General features: G+C 37.0%; 1 protein-coding gene across 3 annotated transcripts in view; it reads right to left on the bottom strand.

The window, feature by feature from the left end:
* The window catches only part of LOC150081444 (uncharacterized), a 173,641-nt gene that overhangs the window by 39,288 nt on the left and 114,296 nt on the right, over positions 1–20,057 (bottom strand). For 2 of the 3 annotated variants that reach the window (XM_090379850.1, XM_090379853.1), the window contains exon 2: positions 16,839–17,734. In XM_090379850.1, coding sequence (XP_090235976.1) covers positions 16,839–17,734 — 896 coding nt within the window. Of the gene's footprint in view, positions 1–16,838; positions 17,735–19,026; positions 19,120–20,057 lie in introns of those variants that run through there. The other variant, XM_090379851.1, reaches the window with a different exon arrangement.

Raw genomic sequence — 20,057 nt, 5'->3', positions numbered from 1 at the left:
TTTCTAATAACTGATTCGAATACAACGTAAGGGAACTGTCCCTTGACAATCGTGATATAGTATGAGTTATTTCCGAACCTCCAAATGTGGGGGGTTCAAATGAAGGCTTACACACCACTACTGATTATTGTATATAAGGATCCGTTTCACGGAAATCAATTAACCAGGTGTGGTTTCATTCCAGCCGTCGAAAAATATTTAAATGAGCTAAAAGTATATTGTATTTGATAATTTACAAGCCTGGTTCAATTATCGGGATCGTAATCGCACAGGATTTAAAGATTTAGTGCAGTATTATTTTAAACAGCAACCCGCCCACCAAACTGGAACTCCACACGCCACAAAGCTATTTCTTAACCAGATTTATTGCCTTCATCCGTTATCACACTTCAGCCGTAATACAAACTAGGTAACGGAAGAATGCACTTGTTGACGCTAAAGTAGGCAATATTCATAATTCAGTTTCCAATTCAAGCGTATAATTACGCTTTAAACAAGGAAATGAAACTACACAAAGTTAAAGGGATCACGGGCAGGAGGAACAAACCCAAACATACACAAGCAAGAGTAGAGAAAGAAAGTGCACTGAGGGACGTTAAATTTTACAGTTTAAATTCGCTTTTATCTAAAATACACTGAGTTGTCATCGTAGATTCTACTCAAAAGCCATCAGATATCAAATATAATCAGTAAATTCCACTAAAAATAAAATGTCCATAAATTAATACGGAAACTATTACATTCATTGCAAATATTAGTCTAGTACGTTTTGGGCATTTCACTGCTCAAAGAGAAGCTCGATAAAATTGTTGTTAATGATTTCTTTAACGGTAGGTTGTCAAAAATTGTGTGTTCTGTGGTCGATTTGCCTGTTTGCTAGACGAAAACCCCGATTTTCTGGGAGGAAAATTCGTGCTACCCTCGCCTGAGACCAACTGACTCAGTTAGGTTGCGAAAAAGGCCCATAAAAATTCCTCGCGTCATTGACAGGATTCAAACTCAGGTCTTATCTACCAGGTGTGGGAAGGGCAACGATTCCACCAACTGTGCTACCCACGAGGGCCTGTCACGGAAGACGCTTTTATCTTTAACTTGTAGTGAAATACAAATACTGTGCTTCATGAATATTACATAAAGACAAGTGAAATATACTGGAAACTGATGATCAAACTGAGTGAACTGATCGCTCAGTTTGATCATCACCTGATCTCTCCACGGCTTTATTTAGTCGCAAAAGGTCCTGAATCAGATAAATAATTGGTTACTTACAAACTCACCGATGGCACATCAGAAGAAAGAAAGCACAATACACAGGACCTAAGGAGATGCCACGCGTCTTCCACAACACAGTGAAAAGATTTCAGAAGTCCCCCTTCCCCACCTCTAAGGGAATATACTGGAAGCTCATAATCAAATTGAGAGTGAATTAGGGCCAAAATACGAAATTTTAGAGGAAAAACAAGGAATATAACCTATTCTAACGCCAAGATAGTCGATTCACAGTTTAACGTTTCGTATAAGTAAATCAGGTCAGACTATATTAACGGTTTTTCTTAAGTAAACTAAGATTTGGTCCATTAAAAAAACAATGGCGGGAAGTCCTGTTATTTTAATTAGTACTCACTATAATGGGCTTGGGAATCTTATTTTATAAAAAAATACAGAAAGCGACAGCTGTTGTAGAAAGGCTTCAAGTATAACCAGCACAGAATGGGATCTTTGCCACGAAGTAATTTAACGATTTCAATAGCTGAAGGATTTCTTGTAAATAGTCCTGGCGTCCCTCTTTCCCCCATCTTCGTGATGTCATTCACACTCGCCAGACGGAGAAGCCGGCGGCAGTGACCTGGAGTGCTACGGCGCGCGACCGGTGTGTGACTGGCATCCCTACTGTCTCTCGTTGTTGTTATTAGTCCTTGACGAAGGGGCAAAATCAGGGGGGGAAGGTCAGAACGAGTGGGTTTCCTTACCGGCACATCCGCTTCTACATCCGCGTGTGTATAACTTCTACCCCCTTTTCCCCACGTCACTTAGCAATTCTCCTACCCAGCCTCCAAACGTGCAGGTACATGAACACCTTACGGCTTTCTAGGCACGGCTTACTAACTTCAACGGTAATCTTTAGTTTTCTTTCTTTTTTTTTTTTTTTTTTTGTTGCTGTTGTCTTCGCAAAGCTGTAATATTAAAAGTGCATTTGAATCTTAGAGTGAGCCTATTTTTTGAATTAGACTTTTACACTGAATTCATAAGAATAAATTTTAAAATAAATTCCATGCATGTAATGTTTTATCACTATTAATTATTAATCTAATATTAAAGCATCTGTCTCTGGACCATACTCTTGCAAACACTTCATGTTAGGATACACACAATAATGAGGGGAACTATCATTTCTTACGTTACACAAATCTTAAATAAAAGAAGAAACAATGCATATTTGGTCTAGGCTCGTTGCTATTGAAGTTTAATTAGTGTTGAAAAGACCCACTTTTAAATAATTGTTTTCAGCGAAATATAGAGATGTCACATACTGAAGAAGGCCAATATCTGTATTTCATAATATCAATTATGAAAACGATTATTTAAAATTCAAGTCTGTTCCCAGAAATTTGCAGTGTTTGCTACAGTATCTGTAGTTAATAATTCATCGATATCAGTGTTCTACCAAGGGCAGGTCCAAGCATACACTTCGGCAACCACTTCTTCTCCATATGCACAGCCCACCTCTTCATCTTCCAATCTGTCTCTCAGTTTTCCTCAATCTCCCTCTGGGCCTCTTTCTCCTCAACTTTTCCATGCATCAATCCCCCACCTTGCAACACACATACAATCCAATTTCTTTCCGCCTTCTGATTATTTTAGTCAAACATCTCATCCAACCTTCTCATTTCTCACTTTTTCAACCCATTTTGCCTGTTTCTATCATCCTCCATACCCATATCTCAAAACGTTTCAGTCTTCTCATATTGCCAATGTCTCTGCTTCATAAAGTACCACACTCCATACCAGATTCCTTAAACCAATTCCTAAATTCCCAAATAATATTCTTCTTCGCTTCTCAAAAGCTTTTTTACCCAGTGCTATTCTTATTTCTCTGTTGTTCTTTGCTTCTTCTTTCAACGTTATGCTTCCCAAAGACTTATTCATTCACCTATTCTATTCCCTCTTCTCCTATTTCAATATTTAACTCACACCTTTCCCTTTTCCGCTCTAATAATCTTTGTCTTCTCAGTATTTATTCTTTCAAACCCATCACAACTTTCCTTTAGCCTATTAAGAAATTTCTTCACTCTTTCCTCAGAATCTGCCACCAATGCCATATCATCTACAAATCTAACGCTCTCAATAGCCTTTCCTCCCATCTTTACCTCATCCATATTTCCTTTATCAAATGGCTCCTTAACCATTTCTTTTACATATATATTAAAATAAAGTCGGGGGTGGGAGAGGTTATTGATCAAATGGATCAATAAATCCCCATAAACTATCATTTGTCAATATTATAATATTCACATAATCTCAGATGAGTAATTACCAATTCCTATTTTAACTTGATCGACCGATAAAATTTTTGAACAAGACATGTGATTTGTCGTCCACACTTTCAGAAGGTGATGATTGTAGCCGCATCTATTCTTTGCAGGACAATTCATCTCTCTCTCTCTCTCTCTCTCTCTCTCTCTGGTGGACTTCAATAAACTCCTTATCTGAAGGACTGAATTCTCCACTTTAGCTCTTTCAATGATTGCTGCAAGGATAATAACATTCAGGCTGTTAAAGTGGCTTGCTCATTCTAACTCAGACCCACCGATCGACAAGAGGATATCCCCGTTGTCTTATGCCCATCCTTTTCCTCCGTTCCAAAACTAATCACGATCTGAGAGCTTTGTTCTGTAGAGCTAAGAGATCCCACCACTTTATCTCAATACGAGATCATCATACTCAACATGGTTGAACTGCGGAGTGCTTGGCACAAAATCATCACAATGATCCGATGTATATCTTTATTTGAATTTCTGGCTTCCACTTAACCTTAGGAATCAACTCCATATATTAAGAGGCAGCAATAGACCTGCATGAAATACTCCATATTCATTAAAAGCTAGATTAGGTTCCTTTTCTTAATTCCCATCCATTTAAATGGCAAAATGCCAAAATACCATTCTATAACAAATATCACTTTACAAACAGTCGGTTGAAGATATTTGAATCCACGGCTCAATGTAGAATGTTGTACTTTCTCGGCATCGCACTAAAACTACGATGTGATCCCAAATTTTCTTTCAAGGAAGCATCTTAAAAGAGTGGTAACGTTTAAATTGCCCTATTTGTAACATTTTATGGAGCAATTTTAAAAACGGGTTTTATTATTATTTTAATAATTTTTAAATAAAACAATATTTTTAATAAAAAAAAAGTCCTGATTAAGTAGTATCTAAACATTCAAACTGGGAATATTAAATAAAAATTTAATGGAAAGCGTGGATAACAGTTTCAGAGCACGTGCTTAAACAGCGTCAGCGAACGGCGTTTGTTAAGAACAAAAACTAATCCGGAAGATGCCCCAGAAGTGTCATTTGTCATTCTGGTTAAACCAAATTTATTGCGCAATTGTCACCTCGTTCACTGTGACCTCAGTCTTTCGGAAAGATGGGCTGTTGAAAGATTTTTGTTTTTTGAATCTGTCATAGTATGTCTAAATACATATTGTCGTATACAGATTGAGATAATCTCTACACGGAACATTGGTATATATAATTTCGATTAACCTGATCTCAGGAATTAAGTTTATTTAGAATTTGTTTTTGTTGCTGAATGCACCTGGGAAGCAACTAAATTTCGATAGCTCAGTTTCGGTGAGTGGGAATACAACACAGGATGAACACATGTAGGTTCATCCTGTATTGTATGTAGAATCGCTAAAATTAAAATTTACTTATACAGGAAATAGTAAAATTGGGCACATTTTACAAAAAAAAAAAAAAAAAAAATAATAATAATAATAATAATAATATATATATATATATATAACCGGAAATATCAAGAAAGTAGTCTGGCACTCGTATCAATAATCGTATTTGTCTTCAATAATCCACAAAAAATGGTAACATGTTTCACTTTTAGTGTTATCACTTATTCGGTAAACTATTTAGCATAACACGAACTGTTCTTGCAAATTACTAATATGTGGCTAGTCATACAGCGCTTGCGTGAGCCAGCGACTAATTTAATGTCACTTTAGAACAGCTGAGAGTGAAAAGAGATGCAAAATGCCCAGTGTAGACACAGCTGGAAAAAAGTATGCTTGATTAAATCTACAGTTAATCTCTTCCATAAACAACGACTTACTGATGAGCAGAAGCAACAGATTTAATTCCACACAACCAAGTTTATTGTCGCCATTATAATTAATCATACAACTCATCAGGCGCATGACTATAGTGAGGAAAAAATAGGCGGTTCAAGGTCATTCATTATGCTTCACTTTCTTCATCCAATTCATCATGTAAGTATATAGTGTGGACAGGTCTGCTAAATGACTTGAGCTGCCTACTGTTTTTTTTTTTTTTTTTTTTTTTTCCCTTACTATAGCTATAATGGCGACAAAAACTAAACTTGACGACCTCTATTATTACCTGCAAGAAAATGATTGAATTTCTCCACAGTACATTAAAACCAAAATGTCATCACGTATACGTTCTCTTTCTTAAAATATTCCATTTCGAGGAGGTAAACCGAAAAAAAAAAAAATGCACTGATGTAATTTGAAAAAGTTGCACCTACATAATAGTTATTACTTAAGGAACAGTTAGTTATTTTTAACATTTATTGTATAAGTATTTTTTCTCTGAAGCACATTCATTGATACTATACTAGATATGCATTTAAAATTTATACTAGATATGCATTTAATTTTAGATATGCATTTAAAATACACAGTAAATGTAACATTTGCTGTGACTTTGTTTTTTTTTTTTACATTTAACATATCGAACTGTTATTTATATTTTTCATCATTAGCACTACTAATTTCTGGTAGAAAACTGGTGGTATTTTGTCCACTCCTTTAAAGCATTCCTGAGCTTCATAAGGAAAATGACTGTCATGGTTTTGCTCTAATTCTGTGTTCTGATCTGTCCCAAATTTATTCAACTGAGTTGAGGTCAGATCTGTGTTGGTCGCTGCATTTTCAGATATTATTCTCCTCAAATTATACGTTCACAAACTTTGCTTTCTGACATAAGTTGTTGCCGTGTTGGAAGGTTTAAGAGTCATTTCATAAAATTTTCACAATGTAAGACACACAGAATTTTCCAGAAAGGACAGCATTTTTGGTTTTATGCACTGAAACCACTGAACCTTGTTCACACTACGAGAAACATCCACAGATCATTAACACTTCCCAAATTCAGAGATGGGGCAACACATTTTGGCAGTAAACAATTCTCCAGACATCTCCATATCTAAAGATGTTCATCAGACTAGACGAATAGCATGACTCGTCGCTCCAGAGGCCCGATTTCTTTTGATCCACAGGCTTGCATCAATGGTGAGTGAACGATGTGCTTTTATTTTTGTTATCAACGACTTGTGTACTGCAGCTCTTCAGTGAAAATTCATGACATGCAGCTAGCTCTCCATGTGTCGTAAAAACACTTGCAGGTTTGTCTGTGCCCACTCATAGCTCTAAACTAAGATTCTCCAGAATCCGATGTTGAGATGAGGGAATCAGCACTCACAAGATAAGTCGGCTGCCATTACTATTTTATGCCTATCTGGTCGTTTCTTCAGTTGTCAAATGTCGACTTGGGAAAGTTTAATTCCTGAGAAAAAGAACAGAGACATTTCCCCGACATAACAACCAACTATCAATACCCTCCTCTGAAGCTATTAAATCTTTCCTTTAGCTCACCATTCGGTATACATGTATGAAAGATGAATTCTGGGATAATCACTGATAACCTTTATTGACCAAAATTCTGCATATTTCTTTGTCGCACACAATTTCCCCCAATCAATAGCGTGGCTCATTACTTTTTTATTATAGGGTTTGTGTGTGTATATATACAGGCATCCAGATTTTGTTTTTTCAAACATTAATGTAACCCTATGTATATACAATTTATCAATATTTATCTCAATTAAAACTAAAGTATTTCATGTGGTTCTAGAGTGAATCTAGCCTATGATACCGATTTCCAAAGATGATATATATATACGTGAGGTGGGGTTGAAAAGTTTTTAGCCCAATATAGATCGCAATGGTTTTGTCAAAAACAATATTGCCAATCTGTTCTGTGACTCATGTGTGTTCGCAGAAAATTTCAGGTCTGTAACTCTATTCTTCTCCTTTACGGAGGGTGTTGAAGTGTGGAAGGTGAATGGAGATGGCGACTGTTGAGAGAATCAAGCACCGTGCAGTCGCTGAGTACCTTCATTTAAAGGGAATATCGCCGAAAGAATACATGAAGACGTGCAGCAAACATTAGAGGAATCTTGTCTTTCATACGCCACGATTGCAGAATTTAAGCGTGGACAAGACAGTGTTTAAGATACATCCCACAGTGGGAGGCCTATTACCTTGTCGACACCCGCAAATGTGGATGCCATTCATCACATGATCATGCAAGACCGCAGATTAACATTCAACATCTCCCATGAGCGAGCAATTTTGATTGCGGTATGCCACCATGTACCAAACATGGAAGCACCATATCGAACCTGAAACAAAAGAACAATCGAAGCATTCCTTTTCTCCCCTTCCTTCTAAAAAGTTTCGAGTGCAGAAGTCGGCCGGGAAAGTCATGGAATCCGTTTTCTGGGATGTAGGAGTGATCATGGTTGATTTCCTGGAACAAGGTGCCACTATTAATGCCGAGTTAACTTACTGAGACGTTTCCGTGAGGAATTGAAACTCAAGAGGAGAAGAAAATCGGCCAAAGGAGTCCTCTTGCATCAAGACAATGCACCGATGCATACAACGTTTGTGACTCAGGCAACGATGTGTGATTGTTCGAGTTACTGCAGCTTCCATCCACCGGACTATTTTCGATTTCCAAATCTCAAATAGGACTTGAAAGGGCAGAAATTCGACAGTGCCAATGCTGTGATGGATGTAGTCAACAACTGGCTTGACTTAAGGGTGGGGGAGGACTATGTCGAAAAATAAATGGATTTTCACACTTTTCAGCTATGAGACTTTTAAATGAGGCTATAAACTTTTCAACCTTCCCTCGTATATATATATATATATAATATCTTTTGTAATTTACTTAATGAAGCAAAAACATGGAACTACCTCATCCACAACAACTTTAAAAGGATAAAATGCAAACAAATAAATCCCTCGCCAGCGTGCGGTGTAATTTCTAAATAACAATGGTGCTAAATACAAATAGATCCAAATTACTGTGTTTGGGGTTTCATAAAAAAAAAGAAAAAGAAAAAATTAGACAGCTAAAAATCCTTGAATTCAGCTATACCTGGCAGCAAAATTGTTAAAAAGGGGGGGGGAAACAAACATTGTTTTTAAAATATTATTTATAAAACAGATGAATGAACGGTGAATAATCTAATGTAATCCTTTAACAAGATCAAGTGCTCAAAATTTCCGTTTATATTCTTGACAATATCCATTAGCACATCCACTAATAACTGCGATCAGGCAATGACATAAGAGACAATGTACCATTATTAAGATAATACAATTCACAGCCTACAAGGAACTGTCACAAGCACAAGAGAAAACAAAAACAAAACCTGTTGGCAATTTAAATATATATATCACCACCATCTGAACTAGCCAGGCAAGTCAGGGTAAGAAGTGTTATTTTTCTTTCATTCTTGATCTAATAAAAACACCTATATGCATCAACTATAATCTCTGCGCCATGACCAAACCTAATTAATATTGAGAATTGTGTCAGATAAAGGTAACCATTTTGTTTCCTAGCGGATATTTGTTTACTGACGTTCTGAATTCACATTAGGACACTGATGATGCTCCATGCGATCATTAAAAAGGTCCCGTTATTTGCTATAAGGAGGTCGAAGATTCAAAGTTCTGTAGTAACCAACCGTACACGACTTCGGGCACAATAAGCAGGGTATGCTTTTAAAAAAATGTCTACCAAAACAGGTCTTAGCAATCGGAACAAGGGTCAGCGAGTTACACAACGTGCCATGGGACAACCGAAGCGCAAATGCTGGTTTCAGTGATAAACAGATTAATCATAAGGCAGCGAAGAATCTTCATTACAGTACAATATAATTACCACACGCAATAAAAAAAAAAACATGTCTTGATCTGATTAAGATGCCAATACAACTACGTGTATAAACAAGAAAGGACATATCGGACTAGTTTCATTCCAGCTACAAAACTATCACATTAATTTAAAAAAAAAAAAAAAAAAAAAAGTGGTTACAGATCATTAACATTATAGGAACAAGAGCAAATATAAATTTAAGGATGGAAAATTTTTAAAAAATCTACACTAGATGTCGTTTTTTCCACTTTTCCACACTGGCGTTCATTAAATGGAGATGGAATAACGGGATACAATGGTTTTTTCCTCCCCTTTTAAGTCTAGAGTTAACGCTAGGGGTTTTATGAACAAATGGAAAAAATACCAGCTGGGCAAGAGAATTGTGAACCAGAGCAATGAATGCTTTTCAGTCATTATTCTGAGCTGTTCATTTAGGAAGGAAGGGGAGATGTATTCAGCAGGATGCGTTTGGTGAAGTTGCAGGAGATTTACCAAACTTGTCAGTACAGGCGCTAAATCAAAATTTTAGCCGTGAAAAGCTGTTGCCAATGGCGCTAGCCAGGGACCAAAAACACAAAGAAATTGTGGTATGCGGAAACACTTTTACTTTTGAACTTTTCAAAGTCATTTCAAGATTTATTAGTATCTTGTTTACAAGCTTTGCTGTAAGTTAGTGGTTCTCAATCTTTTTCGTCCCACATTTCCCCGAAGGCGCTCTCTCTCTGCTCTTGTTATCCTTCTCCATCCCCACTTCCTCCTACACCAAGGTCAAGAAACCTCACTTGTAGCGTAATTTCATATTGTAACAACCATTGCGATCCACAGTTTAAAAGACACTGCTGCAGGCAAAAAATACGCAGATTTTAGAAAGTTTCGAATACTTTTTTGAAAACCCAAGTTTTAAACATTGGGTCGTGAATTTTAATAAAGGTTTTTGTTTTCGAAAAATAAATGATATTTGTGATGGAATCATATTAAGTGTTAACACCATGGGGGACTTAACCCAGTCAACTGTAGAATTAACGTAGTTAAGAAAAATGGACTCCATTCGAGATGTTCAAAAAGTTCTGAATTAGCACCAGGTAAATCCAGGTCATGATACGTGTGAATATAACTCAAGATATGTAATTATTATTATCAGTTTCATTAAACCATGTGGCCCGTCTTTACAGATAGCCATATTAAGCAATATGCAATGGTTCATTTCTTTTTATCTATACTAGTAACCATACTTTAGTTCTGTAGTAATCATAAATCATCTGGAATCAGTCAGATTAGAATATGATGCATATAGAAACGATTTGGAAGACATCAGAAATTTAAATAAAGGTGATCCTACTAAACTGGAAGCTACCCAGAAACAGTTTGATTTATATAAGAAAAAGTATGACGATCTGTGTTCTGATATCCATATAAAGACAAAACTTTTGGAAGAAAATAAGGTAAAAGTAATGCGAAGTTGCTACTACAATGCGATATCATCATACTTTTCTGGGAAGAAGACTGTTTTAGAAAGTACCCTAAAAGAGCTTTGTGTTAGGTTAAGCAACTCAACTCATACAATTGAACAGGAGCTGTTGTGAAATGTTTTTGGTGAAAATTATAGTTCAGAACTTAAGTGCTTTCACTTATGACTTATGTAGTAAAATTTTCATAATTCGAATACCATATCTGTACCTTTATTTTTTGTTGTTTTTCTTGCTTCTTTAATTAACCAGGGTAGATGTGGTTAAAGGAAAGGGACCAGTCTCTGTATACTCATACTTACTATTATCAGTATATACTGCTTTTATGTATAGCATATATAAAATATATCTTCATAGGCTAATGTTATTAATAATAGTATTACAACATGAAGATCTTCCGCTAACACTTTTCTCAATAAGCATAATTTATTAGCGTGTGTGTGGCAAAAGATTATAAGGGTTCTCCTTTCTTTTAAATTTGTATCATTCAACATGCGTGTTCTAGAATTTGTTTCCTGCAATCACTATCGTTAGAATATTTGTCAAAGTTGAAGTATGACCAAGGATCCGATATTCAACCACAAAGAATTTGCTTTTCAAAATATCGGATTTATATTTGTCTACTTTTAATGAAATATGGAATGGATCGACATATATTTCCGAAATAGCCAAACAAACAAAGGTCAGGAATATTCGTTCATCAGGATTAACGTTATTCCAAATAGACGGAAAGCCATGAACTCAATAGGCACTTAAGCATTTGCGAACGCGCCTGATCACGAAATCGATGAAACCATCTTCGACTGAAAAAAATCTCAATAAGTCCCTCACGTCACTAAAAAGATTCGACGACAAATATTCCTATCATTATAGATTTTATATCTCCGATATATGAAGATTTAAAAATTTATAACCTGTGTTCAAAGCTGACGATCAACGGTACTACCATTCAGCAGTAAATCAACACAATTTTGTTGATTCACTGCTGAATGGTAGTACCGATGATCAACACAACTGTCACGATATTAAAACACTGAAATATAATTGCATATGCTGCATAACAGTTTAGATTAATTTTCATGCCACATCTACTTTATATGGAGGTTGCAACTTCCGGATAATCAATGCCATTTACATTTTTTTGTTAAATATTCTTTGAACTATGAAAGAAGAAGAAGAATGACACAGATTTCGTTCTTTGCGTCAAATGAATCCCGCTATGATCTTGATAACGAGGCTTTTAACAAATCTGAGTGTTCTGGTGTGGTGAAAGCCCTGACATTAATCAAAATGAGCAGCTGCGTCGTGTAAATTTTACTTGCTATGTCTGCCCTAAGCATTACAGAATGTCTTAGGGTCGACTCCGATGAGGAAGTAGTAATAATTACAACTTGTTACAGTAATTTTACAACCAGGACTTCGTAAAGAATGATGAATACTTGGTTTCAGCAGGATGGAGTAACTTCCCTCTCAAATAACATGATGTAATGGTACTTCAACACCAACATTTCAGGAGTGCCGGTCGGAAGTTCACTGGACCACCAGATTTAAATAAACTAATTTTTTAGAAGCGGCGGGTAAGATAGCCATGTTTCGCAATATAAATCACGAACAGTTGAATAACTCAAACACAACAATCATTGGCAAATTAACTATAGACAGCCCAAACAAAAGAAATTAACCATGAATATTTCCTTGATAAATAACATCACTTCACCGTTTCGCGTTAAGAAACAACAAGGTAAATATTTCAAGGTAGTTCAAGTCAAACAGGTTACATAGCTGCCCTGAACAAAATGAGAACCCTCAAAATAATGGAATCAATAATATGTCCGCAATACACGCATCTGACAAAATCGTGTCTTCACAATGCCAGGTTAATCGGTGAACATAATTCGCATTTACTAAAAGGGCTGAATGAGAAAGGGTGAAATTCTAGGCCAGATCGAGCGTTGTGTGTTCCTCACCAAAGTTTAAAACTATGTTAATGATTGATTTTCTACTCCTCCCCAATTCTGATATGCAAATCGCGTGTTCAACATTTAAAGTCAAAAACCAGGACCTCAATTAAGGGCTTGGTTTTTGACTTTAAATGTTGGTCTACGCTTATACCAACGTATACCAACCCCGGTCTACGCACCCCTATCTGAATGGGGGGTGCGTAGACCGGTTTTGAATCTTTATTATAAAGTTGTGTTTATACCAATGTGTCGTCTGTATTAGTGACAAGTCACTAATACAGACGACATAACTGGTATAAACACATAATTTAGAGCTAAGTTGTATTCTTTACAAAGCACAATGTTGTTGTCAACTCAGAGAGTAACTAAAACCGTGTCAATCAAAGCCCTGCAAGCAATATTGTAGAGAGCATTTTGTTATCATATTAGCAAAAAGAATACGTTTACTTGTATGAATATTACTTATGACATTAAAGGTGATCCCAAGGCTGACAGGAAGATATTTCAAAAAATGATGGATTTATGGCAAATCAGATGGTTTGAAAGTGACTGGAGCAGTTACTCGTTTATATATCCCAGATATTTATTTTGCTAGTAACTGTCAGTGTAATAAATGGTTCTTTCAAAGCATGGAAACATCTTATATAATTACAGGACACGGGTCTTCAAATAGTTGTTGTTGTTGTTGTTGTTTGGTTTTTAGGAGCATTAGCAACTAAGGCCATATTGCTCCGGGATATGCGGTGGTCAGTCCCTGACCTTTCCGCATCCTCCGTATTTGGTGGTGACGGGCTCGAACCCCGGGCTAATCAAGAAGCGTGTGCCTTCAAATAGTAAACTGTATTATTTGTTTAACTAATCCTAATTGTTTGTGTGGTCAAGAAGAAATATAGTGTCACATACTTTATAGTATTCCCTTATATTCTAATTATAGACCTCAGTTGAATAATGTTATTCACAATTTATCTAATTATGTAAGCAACTTCAGTAATTTTACTGCCTTCCTTCCAAAAATTTGCTAATTTAGTATTCTTAAAGAGAAGGCAGCTTTTACTTTGGAATTTCATTCATTAACCAAATTCTCGTTGTACAGTTTTGCAGGCACTGTAGTATATTTTACACAGTGCGCGAATTTAGCCAGACAGGATTATTTGCTGGTACCCACTGGTCTAGCTAACACTTCCGGTAGTGGGTACGGATTTTTTTTTTTTTTTTTTTTTTCGCTTTGTTGTAGGACAGTAAGAGCTGTAGAACAGAGGTTTTCAAGGTCGCCACGATACATGCTAGTTGTGGCCCACCTCCTCGTGGTATAGACGGGCACTGGGAAGGTTTTCTAGGTGATCGCCTCTTGGTTAACATAAACAACTAAACAACACACACAACATTACCCACATTTCTGGCCTTTTACGGAGATCTGTATTCATCACAGTATACCAAGGCGGAGCTGAACACGTTCGGGTACCACCCTACATAAGATACTATACATGTCATGTCTACGTAGAAAGTTTAGCAAAAACAAGTTTTTCATAAAATTCCTCGTCAAGTGCCTACATTTTTAACTGCTCGGATTCATACAGCTACTGAGATAAGAAGCCTGTTTCTTGAAAAGGACGAAAAAGAGAGAAGACAGTAATCGTCTTTCCTTAGTCTGATGACGAAATTCCACAAGGAATTAGAAACGTCGCCAAATTAGTTAAATAAAGTTCTTGTGTCGGAGTAAGGGTACACGTGAATGAACATTTTTTTCAAGTTCTGTAACCAAATATTTAGCACAAAAAAATTCTCTTAATGGGACTTAATATACTTAATAAATAGACTTAATAAAAATTCTCTTAATATACAAAAATAAGGACGTGGGCTGGCTGTTCAAGAATCTGGCTGCAGCATCCTTGGCCGGACAATAGAATTTTGCTAAGTCTATTCATTTTAACTGTTCTTAAAGAGTAAATAATAAAACAGTTTAATATAAATTATATAACATTAAATTTAGCTATTTATGTCGTCAGTTTTTTAATAGGACTATAGGATTATTTAATCGAGTAGACTTCGATTTATTTGACAGTTTTAATAAAATTTTATTTACAGTTTTTAATAACTGATCTTTGCATTCGTTTTACCTTCTGTATTATATTCTTGAATACTGTTTAGTATAAAGAGTAATATTTTATTTTAATATATATACCACTATTAAATGGTACACAGAATTTGTACTGTACTTCTTTCAAAATCTAGATATACTCTCTAAAGGATGAAGTGTTAAAAAAAAAAAATATATATATATATATATTATGGAAGTCCCTTATGCACATGAACAAACAGAAATCTAGGCTTTACAATACTAGAATTTGGAAAGACATTTGTGGCAAGGCAAGTTCGAATGGTAAAAACCTATAGGAATAACGTATTTCGTGGCCAAATCATTTTGCTTGATAGGGGTGATATCATAAGTCGGAAAAACCTATTCTTTGTGTGTCCAAAGTTCTTATTTTTACTAATATGCTTTAATAAAATAGCATTTTTCCCTTTAAAAGTCTCCGAACAGTTAGGAGTTTAGTTACATAAGAGGAATTTACTTTAAAAAACAATGCATTAAAATATTTGTAAGAAATGGATATTTTTCACTTTTGGTGCCTATCCCTTATCCTAAAAAAAAATGTAGTGCTTGATTAATATTCCAGGAGATAATTTGGTACTTGATGAATTGAAAGACTAACGTTTTCCAAATCCTAAATAGTCTAACGGTGCAAGTTATGTAAATAGCACCACTGAGAAGCCTGTAACTCTTTCTGAAGCCGTTTGAGAATTTCCGAATTTGTCAGCGGCGCAGCGATGGGGAAACAGGAGGGTGGCTGCCCTGCGCACAGGTGCATGAGGTCGCAAAATTACCGTTTGGTATGAAATTTATACTGGAAAATAAAAAAAGAGGCGCCCTTTTCCTCAGGCGATCAGGAGGACATTTGCAAAGCTTCTAGAGTTTGGAAAACTCCAACTAGTGGCGTATCATCCTGTGGTGCAGGCCACAGGATGATACGGTACTGAGGTGGTACTGAGGTCGGGGAGGGACGAAAGGAAAACAGAAAATGGCTTTGGGATTAACAGACATTGCACCACGGCCAAAACTCGTAATGATATGTCACTGTCCACATAAAGTAAAGCATTGTCTTGATCATCTATCCAGCATACGGGGGGGGGGAAAGTACAATGGTGCAGATTATTCGTAGATATCTTCGTCAGCATCAAGCAGAAACAGTAAACATGATCCAAATAAGAATTACTTGAATTCTACTATAATGGGCAGGTATCAAGAAGAAAGTCTTTGCTCCCTGCAACGCCCACAAGGTGAAAACACCTGCCTCATTGAGAACTGGACAGTGTCTACAAAAAGGTAGTGTTCTCAGCTTATAGTTCAATTATTAATTTTAGCTTACAGCTTAAACATAATCGTAATGTCCTTCAAAACATAACACTATATATTCGGATGGAACGGATCCTTTAAAACTCTATTACAAGTTATTTAGGTGCAACCAGTGTTTTCCCCACACCGTGTTCGAAACTTGCATCTAAATACTCCAAGAAAGTTCCAAGAGACGAATCTTGAATGTTATTGTCATTCAAGGCTTCTGTCAATAACAAGACTTGAGTAATAATAAGGGTATAAATAGACAATTTTCGTATTCATAATTACGGGTTTCCAACAGGTGAAATAATGTACAGTAGACTGCTAACATTCCTCTAAAAATTCATACTTCGAATGAAACACTTTTAGAGGTACTCGAATGATCTTAAGTGCTGAACTTTTTTTTGCATCCGGTCCATTATAGCGCTGATTCAGCATTAGTCTCCAAAAAAGGAAAATGGAATCCTTTAATAAATGACGCAGTATTTACATCATTGAGCGAATGATGTCAGCAATACCACTGTTTCCAAAAATAGTGAAGGTTTCATGTAATGAAGCAATAATTAAAACTATAATAAACTAAGTACTCAGTCAAGTGAGTGTCCTTGTGAAAGAATAACAAAAATAAAATTTAAAAAATGAATACAAGGTTACAAGCAGTAAAAATCACACTTCTGTGTAGCCAAGTTTAGCCACAGTTACAAAAAAGTCAATATATCCGTATTGCAACACGAAAGTTACTTACCTCATTGCAACATTACTGCCATCGATTACAATGTGTCGCAAGTTGCTAGTATCATCTAGGACATCCGGCCTATTAATTTCGCTTCCGGTATCGACAGTGTCATCAACGTCTTCGGTTCCTCTTTCCAGTCCTTTACAAGTTGCCCCTAATTTTATAAGTTCAGCTAAGAGCTCATTTTGGCTAGGCTGCGGACCCAACTTCTGAAGAGCTATCTGAACTTGTACTTCTGTGTAGCCAAGTTTCAAGGCAAACTCCACTCGGCTGGTGTAATTGGGATCGGACACGATAGCACTGATATCCCGTATCTTGCTCTGTCCCGATGACCTGGTGTCATGGCTAGCCTCGGACACTTCGCGCACTGTTTCACCCTCTGGCTGCTGAGTCACATATTCGGCGTATTCAGCTGCCAGAGTATCGGAGACGGTTCTACTAACATCATCATGATGTACATCCTTTGGAGTAAGCGGTTCTGAATTTTCATAGTCCGAATCGTAACTAGAGTCTTCTGATTCCAGGTTCCGACACTGTCGGAAGAGTTCACGAGCTTGGGCACCTCCAACTTGATGAGGTAATGTAGAGGGCACTTCGGGTAGGTCCTGACCCTTCTGTACAGGCCTCTGCAATGGACTTATTGAAGATAAACTCTGAACCCCTTTCTTGGTCCCTTGTCGCACAAGATCCTGAGCCCTGCTGTCCAGCAGCCGAATTGCTGCTTGTACATTGCGTTCCAAGCCACTCACAACAACCAGATTATTGGGCTCGAATAGCACCAATGCTGAGGTTTCTCGCTCCACTTCATCCCGCATTAGAACCAGCTGATGGTAGATGTCCGCAGCGTACTGACACCTGCGTTCAAACCTGGCAGTGCCCTCTGCACTGGCTGACAGCAGATACTCCTGCGCATGAAAAGAAAAGAAATCAGTGGATATATTTTAAATAATTAAATATTTTAAATAATATCTGATATCAATATACTAAAAGTATTAATTCCAGTATTTAACCTAACATTTGTTCTGGGTACTGAATAAAAATAAACTCTAAATGACTCTCACCAACTAACAACATCGTCTTTGTACTTTCCTGCAAAACACACATACTACTGCTAACAGTTAAGAAACAGGTTTTGGATCAGTTCACATACTCGGATGCATTGCATACCAAGTCACTAGATGGAAAATTCTCTCGTTTTCCCTCCCATGCTTCGGGACAAGGAATTGCTTGAGTGAAGGAAATTTAACACCCAGATGTTCATGGACTATAAATACGTCAGCTACATTATAAAAATATAATGCTGGAAAGAAAATACTAAAATGGAATATCTGAAATAACCTTCTGCAAGTGGTAAATTCTGCTAACAACAGATAACATCTGCATTCGAAAGAAATAATATAAATGCAACTGACTGGTTTTTTGTTCGTATGCTAGTAAATAATTAGAACCAAAAGATTATAAAAAATAAAAAACTGCGCGAGCAAATGCATTTCAGTTGAGTCATTAGTCACAGATGGAACCTTGTCAAAAGACATCATTACGAACAAGCATAAAGTGAAAGACTAATATCTACAAGAGTTGCGTTGAGCTTCTTTTTTAAAGCCATATCGCATGCATCAATTCCAACGTCGACTTCGTAAGCGGGCGAAAAGTAACCAGCGTTGCTTGAGCGAAAACTTTCTCCGAGGATAAAGGTTAATGTTTCAGCAGACATTACGGAACTCCCACACAGCTCACACCAGTCGCTACGCTATGAGAAAGATAATGTATAAGTCAGACTGATAACGAAACCGCCTACCGAGAGCAAATTTTCCAAGACACCTTAAGTGTTTAATATCATTAAGCTTATTATGTCGTCCAGATGACCAAGTACCGCTTACAACCCTAACAAATCAGGTAATTACGGTGGAGGGTTTGCATAATCCCACTTTTTATTCGTTTTACTACTCTACCACAATGGATGACCTTAAAACAATAAATATAATATTAAACACAGATATCGAAAACTCCCTTAGTTCAAGTAATTTTCTTATTTAAGAAAAGAAAAAGTTCGATCCTCCTGAAATTTAAAAAAAAATGGACTACTATTCTTTAATTTACATTAAATACCTCATTTTCTCTCCAGTAGATAAACCCCAAAACATTCTACAGAGCTTTAGAGGAATTGTACAAGAGAAGAACACGAAAACTAACTTACCATATTCACAATTCTAGCCAAAGAAGCCAAAAATGGTAAGGTAACAGAGCGACGACGCATGATTTGCAGCGTAAATCGACTCTTACAAGGATTATTACACAAACATGCTTACAACTGAAGAAAAATACATCCGTATGAAGACAGTAAACTCCAACACGGGTTAAAGCATATGATGTGCACGTGGTACCATCACAGAGCCTTTGCAGACCGGGTGCCCACAAACAGGATGCGCACTCCCGGCTAGCTGGCGTCTTGAAGTACGAAGGGTCGCACAGGGAAACAATCGGTCAAGAGGGGTAGTAACTTTGCCGTGTGACATAATACACAAGTTCGCGCATCCGTCTCGGAATAACAGAGCAGACAAGCAATGCACGCTGCTAGAGGCGCACTGTTCCGCGGAAGCAGGAAGACTGTAATGGGTAAGGCGACGGGGCAGAGGCTAGATCCTGGACGCAACCAGGATCTAAGGCTCCGGTACGCACCAGGTACTGATGGCCTGGGCTGATGCTACCTATCTGCCTGCGGCAGCAGGCTCGGCGGCACGCCAGTTCTACTTGAAGGAGGGCAAGGGCAGATGTGCAGCAGGGAGGGATGAAGAAAAAGAATAGGGGAGTTAGGTGTTTGCCCTGTAACTGGGCTCCTTGCAACCGGACCTACTACAACGGAACATGTTTAACTTTCAAGCCTGGTCAGGCTTTTTTCCTTCGTCCTCCCTATTGCACTGAACATTCAAAACTGTTAAAGGTTAGGACAGAGATACGAAAAAAAGAACTCGGTCGCCGAGCAAACTTGCGTGAAATAATTTAAATTTCGTATGCAGTAAAAATGAAACTGACAATACTGCATGTAGAGTTAGGTTGCAACAATTGAAAGCAAACGAATGCACCAAGTTACAAGAACTACCAGCAGACGATAATTTATCTACTTATACACGAAAGCTTCGTAGGAAACGTATTCATATGTTTAAAAAGTACCATACTTTTCTGGTACTGCTCCTTTGCACCGAATAATTTAATTGCTTCATCTAGCTC

Source organism: Mastigoproctus giganteus, chromosome 8 (assembly GCF_048544385.1).
Source record: "Mastigoproctus giganteus isolate SK-2022 chromosome 8, ASM4854438v1, whole genome shotgun sequence".
Classification (NCBI taxonomy): Eukaryota; Metazoa; Arthropoda; class Arachnida; order Uropygi; family Thelyphonidae; genus Mastigoproctus; species Mastigoproctus giganteus.
Note: the sequence above shows the minus strand (reverse complement) of the source record. Positions and strands in the feature narration are given on the sequence as shown.